Source organism: Rhineura floridana, chromosome 16, assembly GCF_030035675.1.
Source record: "Rhineura floridana isolate rRhiFlo1 chromosome 16, rRhiFlo1.hap2, whole genome shotgun sequence".
Taxonomy (NCBI): Eukaryota; Metazoa; Chordata; class Lepidosauria; order Squamata; family Rhineuridae; genus Rhineura; species Rhineura floridana.
The window spans coordinates 4,504,863-4,514,530 of record NC_084495.1 but is presented as its reverse complement, the minus strand read 5'-3'; the positions used below and the strand labels follow the sequence as shown (position 1 = coordinate 4,514,530).

Sequence of the window (9,668 nt, the reverse complement as noted above, 5' to 3'; positions counted from 1 at the left end):
GGGCTGTGGGGATGGCGCTGCAGCGCGGTGAGAGAGCGAGCGAGCAAGCAGGGCATCTTGTGGCACACACGTTTAGCACGTGAAGGGGGCAAGGGGGGCACAGAGAGGGCAGAGGGCTTCACCTGCAGCGGGGCAGCCCCGGAACCTTTGGGGGAGTCTCGACTCCCGAGGCGCCGGTGCCACCATCGCGCCAGCACCTCCAGCCAGCTGTCCCGGCCTCTCTCTTCAGGCGAGCTTGCTTGTTGGGAAAGGCAGGCCCCGTCGGGAGAGGGAGGCACCCGCCGCCCCCTTTCCAGAATCCCAGGGCAGGGCTGAAAGCGAGGCTGCCCGGAGGGGCCCTTGCCCAGACAGCCTGGCCCTCGGTAGGCGCTCCGACCCCCCGGGAGCTTCACTGGGCTCGAAAAGACCTGCTGGAGAGAAATACAAATGACCAATGTCCCCCCCCCCGACCGTCGCTTCTCACAGCGCCCCGGCTGCCCTGCGGCATTCGCCAAGCCGAGCGGGTCCTCCTGCAAGAAAAGGCTGCAGCTGGAGCGCTCCGGCCCAGGGCTCCAGCCATCCGGCCAGGTTTTCCTTCTCAACCGAGGGATGCTTGGAGGATCCCGTCCCCCACTCCGAAATTAGTCTGGACCGCTGTTGCTGCTTCCGGGGGGGGGCAGCAGCTGCCGGCCCGTGCCGACCAGGAGGAGCTAGGTGCTCCTGCCTCGGGATCCGGCAGCTCCCTCCCCACGCCTACGGAAGGGGAGGATGGAAAATGAGGAGGACGGAAAATGAGGACGGCCAAGGGAGGGGGAGGAGGTCCTCTGGAAGTCCCCGCCGCGACAAGGCGGCAGGAGGCGAAGCGGGCCCGTCGGAACTGCCGGCTCCTGCGCGTCCCGAAGCCGGAGGTGCTTCGCCAGCCGAGCCCTCCTTGCGCTGCCGCGCCTACCTTGCAGGAGAGGCGTGCCAGGAGAGCCGGGAAGCGTTTGCTCGGGAGTAAGGGGCGCTACGGCGCGGCTCCTCTCCACCGCCGCTTCCTTTTATTAGAGGCGGGCGGGCGGACTGGCTCTCCTGGGGAGGTGCGGGGCAGCGGCAGCAGCGGCAGCAGCGCCCGGTAGCAGCAGAGGCCACGCCTCCCTCCCCGGGTGGGCGGGGCCGATCCCCGATTCCATCTGGCCACGCCCCCGAGCGAGGGAGGGAGCGAGGGAGGCCGGCCAGGACCCCTGTGTGCCGTTCTGCCATTGGGCGCCGCGCCGGGGCTGTCCTCGGCGATTGCCTGCGCCGGGAGTAGAGCGCGCCGAAGCGCTGAGCCAGACCAGACCCAGCCGGGCAGTCGTCGCCTCCGTGTCGTGTCCCGAGAGAGGGAGAAAGAGAGAGAGGGAGAAGGGGCGGGCGAGGAAGGTCGGACGGACCGAAGGAGTAGCCGCTGCCGCCCGCCCCCTCGGGGAACCGCAGCAGGAGGAGGAGGATTCAGTTTCAGCCCGGCGCTCCAGCGGGGAAGAAAGAAAGGAGAGAAGAGCCGTCGCGGGCGCCCCTGGAGCGGCTCCGGGAAGCAGCGATGGGAGCCCCGTGAAGCCGCCGCTGGAGGAGAAGGAGGACGGGACGGATTTGGATTTGGCTTTGGGGAGGGATTTGCTTGTTTTGCCGCGGAGTGGATTAAGCGCGCCGGAGAAGGAGGAGGAGGCGACGGCGGCAGACCCGGAGGCTCCGGGGGCAGGAGGCGGAGGGGCGGCGGCGGCGGAGGATGGGCCGTCCGGAGGGGCGCCTGGACCGCCTCTGCCGGGGGCTGTTGGGGCTGCTGCTCGCCCTGTGCCGGCTGGCGCCGCCGCTGCTGGCCAAGAACCTGGAGCCGGTCTCCTGGAGCGCCGCCAACCCCAAGTACGTGCCGTGCAACGCCCGCCTGCCGAGGGCCGAGGGGGGCGGGCAGGCAGCGGGTGGAGGGGACCGGGCAGCCGTCCGGAGGAGTCCTGGGGGTGGGGAGGGACCGGCGCGGGCTGGGCCGGCCCGGCCAGGGTGCTCCTTCGGCCAGGAAGCTGCCTCGACAGGAGGGTGCGGTGCCGCCCGCTCTTCCCCTGGCAGCCCCGGCCGGGCGAGTTCCGAGGAGGAGGAGGCTGGCGGTGAATTCTTCGGGCGAGGCGGGCACTTCGCGTGCGCTCGGCTTGCCCGGCGTCGGAAGAGACGCGCCTCTTCTCCTTCTCCTCTTCTTCCCAGGCACCTCCGAGAGGCACTGAGAGTGGATCTGCTTCTCTCAGAGGAGAGGTTGGCTTTTGCGGGAGGGGGTCCCTCTTAGCGCCGAGTGAAGTATGTGTTTAGCGCCGCCTCCCCCTCCCCCCGCCGACTGCTTTTGTTCGAGTGTTTGTGCGGGGCGCATCCCTGGGCTCCTGCTGGGAGGAAGGGCGGGATATGAATCTAATGAAAAGATAGCACCGATCCCTGCGAGCCTCCCTGGCGGGTCTCTTTTCTCCGGCATTTCCCCGCCGCCGACGCCGCCAGAGTTGGCTAAAGGGAGGCGAGTCCTCCTGTTGTGGCGCGAGAGGCTGCCCCCCATCCGGACCGTTTCTCTTCGCCTTTGGGGACGCCTCGTCGGAGCCCCTTTTCCCCCTGCGGCTTGGTGGCTTTCGCCTCCTCGCTTGTCCCGGGCCGGACCGTGCAAAAGGCAGCCGCTATATTTAGGTCGCCTTTTAAAAATAGGTTGCCAAGGCATTCTTGTGGGCCGGGGAAAGCGCAGGTATTGCCAGCAGGGGGCTTTTGTGGGACGTGGAGGGTGCGTGGAAGGGGCTCTTCCCAGGGGAACGCTTCCCAGCCTGCCCGGTTTCCCTGTCCTGGGCCTGGCCACTTCCCTCTGCCTGGCCAAGGGAGTTGGAACTTGGGATGGAAGGCAGCAAAGCTGGGGGGAAAGGAGAGGGGAAGGGGTGCTGCCGTCGCCGCTCCCTTGGGGTGTGCAAGTGTTGGGTGGTTCCTGGCGCAGGCCGTGGGTTAGCCTGCCTGAAAGTGACCCTCCCCCAGTTGCTTCCATTGGGTTAGGAGCCATCTCTACTTCCATCTATTTATTAGATTTCCCATGTCTCGCCTTATTGTTTGAAGGCTTCCCCGTCAGTCTCGTCTGTCGGGGCAGCCTTTGAGAAGTCCAGCCTTGCTTTTCATCTTTGGACCGGACCTCTGTAAGCTGAAGCAAAAAGAGGGTCCGGGAGAAATGATTAAGAGACACAAACGTTGCCTTCCCGAGACTGACCTGTGAACGGTGCCGACCGGAGCGTCCGTCTAACACGTCTGTGCGGCAGTAACCAAAGACATCACATCGGGCTGCAGAAACATTGACCTGCCTTGACGTAACATGGCACCGGCTTCTCGGTCCTGTTCGGCTAGGTCCGTCCTTTCAGCCGTCTGTGGCCTATGCCGCTGGTTTGGTTTGACGGGCAAAGGCTCTTCCGCTCGCTGCCAGGCCGGCGGCGCCTTTCCCTAGGAATAAGTGGGGCCAAGCGGTCTGCAGGGAAATTTGCCTTAAGACTCAGCCCGCTGGGAATTACACCTGGCCCTTGAACGGAGGGGACGATCAGGCCGCAGTGCCCACTTCCAGCCCTTCCTCGTGCACACTTCCCTGTGAATTTTTTTTTACCAGCGTTTGCCCCAAAGAGTTCCTGGCCGGCTGCGCCTGTTGTCCTGTTTTGTGTGTGTGTTGGGCAAAGGCCCCTTGGATGAAACCGACAAGAGGGTTTGCTCTTGGCTTTGCTGCCTCTTTCTCTCCTTTTCCATGGTTGAAATATGGGTTGTCCAGCTCCTGGGGGCAAAGATTTTTCTGGGGTTTTTTTGTGGGGGGGGGGGCTTAGGATACTTTGTAAAGTGACCCAGACATTTATTTATTATTTGATTTATATCCCGCCCTTCCTCCCAGCAGGTACAATACATGTACATGATGGTACAATATACAGATAATATTTAATCAGCATAGTGAGAATATTCTAGTAGATGGAGAAACGTGTGGTTTCTTCCCGCTGACATACAACAGTTATACAAAGGATGTGTTTGATTTCGCACCCTGTTTTCCTCAAGCTAAAATGAACCCCAGCAACATAGGAAACCATAAAAGCCATGCCTGTTTATTCCCCTCTTCAGGCCTGCTCCTGCGTGTCTGACTGGCTCGTAAGTCCTGGGTTGGAAAAGCGGCCTTTCCTTTTTTGTTTTTAATAATTAGGATGCAGTCCCAGACCTGATTCTGTGCTTGGTTTAAAAATATTAACAATGGCAGCTGCTTTCTCCAAACGGGCCTATCTGCTGGGAAAGTGAAAGTCCTTGAAGATGTTTAGGTTCCCAGTTGAGTGCTAATTAATTGTAGACATTTGGAGACTGATTACATCAGTATGTTTTGGGAGCTGCTTCCCTGGGCTTTATCTTGTAAATCTGACTGTTTATCTATTCCACTCTTCTTTTTAGGGAGGAAAAAAAACACAAGAGTGTCCTCACACTTCAAAGCTGCCCCATGTTGTGCTTCCGGATAACAAACACCCTAAGGGGAAAAAATGACTTGCTCTTTCCAAATCAAGTAACTGGGGCAGGACTAGCCCTTTTCTGGCCTATCAAACTTGCGGTAAATGCACCCAGGTCGAGTTGTTGAGAAAAGAGATTTTTATCGTTATATGTGGAAGGGGAAACTTTGGCTCCGATGAAATAGCAGGAGTCATTTTACTGATCTGGTGGCCAAAGTTTGAGGACACAATAGAAATTTTGCGGTGAAGAAGCTTTTCTGAAATTGCTTGCATTTTGTCAGGGCAGCCTTCGTGAGGCTGCTGGGCGCCTCATCTGTGAACAGGCAAAGGGACGAGGTGGCTTTCTGGGTCAGCATCTGAATGTTGCATGTTTATCTGAATTGTTACTGTGACTGAGAAGATCTACATTTCTGATGCAAATACTTCAGTGCTAAATTGTCGAAAATGGGAGGTTTTGTGGGGTGGTGGTAGAAGGGGGGACTTCTGTAGGTAGAGCTGTAAAACTGTGGTATGGTGCACTGTCTTGCCCCTTCTAGATCTTCTTGCGGGGAGAATTGCCTGCCCTTCCAAGGAAAAGTGTCAGCACATCAAATTATTAGTGTGTCTTAGACTGAAAAGTATGTGTGTGAAAGATGCTTTTTGCCCTAGCTGTAGGGATTCCTGCAAATGTACCAGAGTGAAGCCACTGTTGCCGTTGTCGTGAAATGAGCTGGTGACAGGCGAGGGACGGCTTCCAAGGCTCTGTCATCTGAAGAGCACCCCCCTCTTATCTGGTGAGCTGAGGGGATTGTCATTCTGTTGGCTTGTGTCCTGCATGGGACTAAATTGTGCCCCTTTTCATTGCTGTCTCTGTGCCACGTCTTCAGAGGAGGGGAGCCCTCCCCCTGCCCTGAGAGTGAGCGGTGGACACTTCCCCCTTCCGACTTGTGCAGGCCCTATGCATCCCTGGGGAGCGTGCACAGAGGTCAGCATTGCATGTCCGCTGCCAGTTCTCTAGGTAGAGTTTTGATGGCAAGTCCACAGCAAAGCCAAAATCTCTCCCCCCCCCCCAGCCCCTTCATTGATTTCCGGTTCGCCTCTTGAAGCACTTCCATGTATAGAGGAATTAATGAGGAGCTATCAGCTGGAAGGGAAAGGCTGTGTGAGGTTGGCACTCCCTCTCGGAGCATGCAATATCCAGAAACTGCCATCAGTGCTGATCTGGCGTGTGTGTGTGTCTGCAGGGGGCAGAGCTGTGACGGCCTCATAAGAGCGAGCGTTTTTTATGTAGTACTTCAGAGTGTTAAAAGTCCTTTGCATACAGTATCATGGTCATCTTCCTTTCCAACAGCCCTGCCAGGGAGGCTAGGTCACACAGTTGACTTGGGGGCAACAATTTTCCATGCCCCCCTTTTCCTTGGCTTTGGAGCACTGAGGCAGCTCTGGCCGTGAGTGGCCTCATGTGGTCTGGCAAGATCATTTCTTGCGGCAGGTTGTATGAATGGTGTTTATCTCCCTTTGCATTTGGACTTGGAGAAGGTATTCGCCAACGGCAGCCTCTGCCAGTCACCCTTGCCTCAGTAGGGTTGGAGGCAGATCACCTGGGGATCCACCTCCCTATCCACAGGCCTCGTTTGTGGTGGAGAGCTTATTAGTTCCCAGCTGAAACATCAGGTCAGGGCGAGGGTGTCTGTGTGGGATTGGAAGCCACCAAACAGCTTGCTTTTCAAAAACAGGTACATGCTAGCACAAAATAACCAATTGGCTCTTGTGGAGTTGGGATTGCTTTTCTCTTTAAAAGGCCACTTTGGAAATGTGTCAAGATTTTCTCCGGAGATTGATGGCTGTTCTTCCTTATCGGTCCCCACCTGTGGGGCGCCCACAAATGTTGAGATTTAATTTTTTTTCAGAACAGATTGGCTAAAACCTTTTTTTAAAAATAGCATTATATGGAATTTTCCAACCCTTTACAAGGCATCAAATTGTGGACCAGGCGACATTAAGAACGTTGTTCAAATTTTCTGTCTTATTTTCCACTTACTGCTGTTGTAGCTGCTGCTTCTCTGCATATAAAATGAGGGAATACAACTTTATCCAAATGTCACCGGAGCAGAGCTTGGATTGTTCCCGGGGAGGATCAGCTGTCCTTCAAATAGCCCTTTGGCTACAGAAGGGGGCACCTTGTCAGGTCAGATATCGGAGGGAAGGAACAGCTCCCCTCGCTGAGATGGCTGCAGTGTCTTTTAAATCTTCAACTTGGATGGGCGGTGTTGCCTCTCAGTAAGCTGGCAATTGTTTATTCCCGCCCCCCTTGTCTTTGTATTTCAGTGGAGACAATGGCAGTGGGCTTCTCTGCCTTGGTTTTTCATCAGCATTGCAGTCAGATATTTAAATTTTTATTTTATTACTTTGCTTTGTGAGGATGCACAGCACAGGTGTCTCAAATAATTTTTTTAATGCTTCAGACTGAATTTGTTCTGCATTTTAAATAGCCAATGATTAGCAATTGTCTTTCAAGTTTCCTTGTGCGGAAGACCTTCCTTGCCTTCGGTTGCCTTGCGTGTCCGTGAGCCGGGATGGTTTTAATTTGATCTCCCGTGCTGCTTCTGAAGGGAAGGCCCTGTAGAAAATGCTCTCTGAGATTTTTCAGGGGAAGAGGAAACAATGGGTTGCTTGGGTGATTTCAGTCATCTTTGTGCTGCTACTCCAGACATTCAGGATTGTTGGTTTCAGCGTATTTGTTTAAATAACTTGGAGCCATGCAGGGAAATTTTGTGGCACAGTCTAACTTAAACCCCTTCACTGTATTGTCAGAGAAATATTCATCCCAGTGGATCTCTGTCGTGCTTGTTAAAAGAAAACTTGCCAAACCAAGTATAGGTAGGAAAATTAAATTCAGACTGGAATTCTGCCCTCCCGAAAAGAATTCTCAGGATGAGATGGAAATAAATTCCTGCATCTGTATGGCATTTTTAAAAATGGCTTGTTGCATTCTGTGATTTGTATTGTGAGAAATGACACAGGCTTGCAACATGACCCTGCGGGTGTTTACTCAGAAGCAAGTCCCTCTAGGTTCAATGGGATATATGCTGAAGTAAGAGTGGATACGGCTCTGGCCTTAGATTGGCTACCTTTGCTTTTTGTAGCAAAGCAGCTTCCCTGGAATCTTGAAATCTGCCCCACAGAGGGAGGAAAAAAGTATTAATGGTGGGCGTCCTTCTGAAGGCTGCCTGTGTTCAGGGTGAATTCCTGCCCTCATCTGCTACTTTTCTCCATGGCCTTTTCAGGAAAGCTGCTTGTAGTGCCTGTTACACATCCGCAATAGTTTAATGGGCAAAAGGGGTTCTGAAAATGCTGCATTCCTAGTTGTTTGCAAGCTGTATTCTCCCCCTCCCCACTTTTTTGTTTTTGCAGTGGGTGAGGGATGGCGGCAGCTGATTGATCTGAGATTTTCCTCCTCTTAGATCTGCTACTTGTGATCTGGTTGCTCCCTCCTCATCCAGGCTTATGGGATTCAGATTTGCTTGTGACAAGAACCTCCTATTAGTTTTCCCAAGACTGACTTGGAATCACAAGGGCTGTGGGCACAAATGGAGCCCCCCTGGAATCTAGAAAACCCAAGGCGTACATGTGGGAGACCACTCAGAGGGCCCACCTGCATTCTCAGGGTCTCCTAGCTTTGAGGTCTCTGGTAAGACTGCAGTGTGTTGTGACCCTTTCAAAAGTTGCCCTTTAATCAGCGTGTAAAGCTTGCTTCACTGGATGTGCAGAAAAAAGGGATTCCATCCTTGCAGGTCAGGTACTTCATGGTGAGGTTGAGGGCTGGAGAGGGTGGCTTCATTTGTCCTGCTAAATGATACCGGAAATTCAAAATTTGGAAGTTTCAATGAAAATGCTTTAGTTTTTTTTTAAAGTCAGATGTAAGCCTCTAATGGTTGCAAATTAAAAACTTGATATAATTTGAGTGTGTTCTGCTAAATACTCTTTTAAGGTATGCTAAGTACTCACTCAGCAAGGGATGCCATCTGTCCATTTCCCCTTCTCCACCTCCGTCACCTTCTTTCCTTTTCTCGTATGTGCTCCCTTCCATGCCTTTCCAGCAAATCTAATTCTGTTCTCCCTCCGTGCTCTCCTGACACGGCCGTAAAAGTCTCCCTAACTCATTTTAAGAGAACTCTGAGCAAATTGTACAAAAGCCGATAAGAGTTTCAGCAAAGCAAGTTTTATTTGTGTAATTTAATTCAGTGGGAGAACTTGGATTTTCTGGTATTGATCGCATTGTGAGATTTGCCAGGGGTGTAAGAGAGAGGCCTGCTTGTTGTATGGCACACTCTTGGATGCTGGCAGAGCTGCCACATGTGCCGAGAGGTGCCACTCCTTTATCCCCAGGTGGGGCCAAGGGTGGCAGTTCCACGGAAGCCCCCAATAATTTTGTTTTACTTTCCTGGGGCCTGGGGTGTACCTGGGAGCGGGCTTAGAGTGTTGGCTGTATTAGTAACAAACTCTCCTCTTGAATGAGGAATTCTGTAGCTTGTTTCAAGCACCATTGGATTTCACAAAGCGTTTGATGTGGAAGGCGCCAGGTGAATGTCTGTGGTCAAACGTTGTGGTTTTGAAGTGGGGTGGCAGGAATTTTTATGGAATTGCGCAGTGTTTTTCTTTTGGAAACTTTTCCCACAGTTTGGATCCAAATTAAATCACAATTACCTTCGTACAACTCTCCCTCGTTTCCCCTTTTATATTCTGTTTTATATGAAACATCCCATGAGGAATCCAGTTGAGCACAAATTTAACAAGTGCGGGTAGCTTCTGTTGCATGAGTGCACTTGGCTGTGATGGCGAGATCTCAGCCTGCTTTGTGTCATGGGCGGCCGGGGCAGGAGAAGAATGTCGCTTGGGGCCCTCTTGCCTGTCCTCTGAGCAGTCTTAAGGGCTGCCTGTTTGGAAGAGGCATCTAGAACAAAGCCTCCAGAGTTTCTTTTTCATCGAGGGTCAGTTTGCACTTGAGCAGAATCCAGTGGGCAAACTTTTCCAGATTCTGCTATTTTGCAGTGGAGCGAGAGGCTGCATTATCTCATCATTCCTCCCACAGAGCACAGAGTGGCTTTGATGGTTCCCTCCCTCCCCATTACATCCTCACAACAATTCTGTGGAGTAGGGGAGGCTTTAAGGCTCTCTCAAGGTCAGCCAGTGAGTTCATGGCTGAGTGGAGATTTGAATTTGTGT

At 53.6% G+C, this 9,668-nt stretch overlaps 1 protein-coding gene across 3 annotated transcripts in view; it reads left to right on the top strand.

Moving 5' to 3' along the window:
* Positions 1-1,272: 1,272 nt before the first annotated feature.
* EFNB1 (ephrin B1) overlaps positions 1,273-9,668 on the top strand; it is a 130,996-nt gene continuing 122,600 nt past the window's right edge. The window contains exon 1 of one of the 3 annotated variants that reach the window (XM_061598330.1): positions 1,273-1,857. In XM_061598330.1, coding sequence (XP_061454314.1) covers positions 1,724-1,857 — 134 coding nt within the window. In that variant the 5' untranslated portion in view covers positions 1,273-1,723. Of the gene's footprint in view, positions 1,858-2,256; positions 2,281-9,668 lie in introns of those variants that run through there. The other 2 variants (XM_061598331.1, XM_061598332.1) reach the window with 2 other exon arrangements.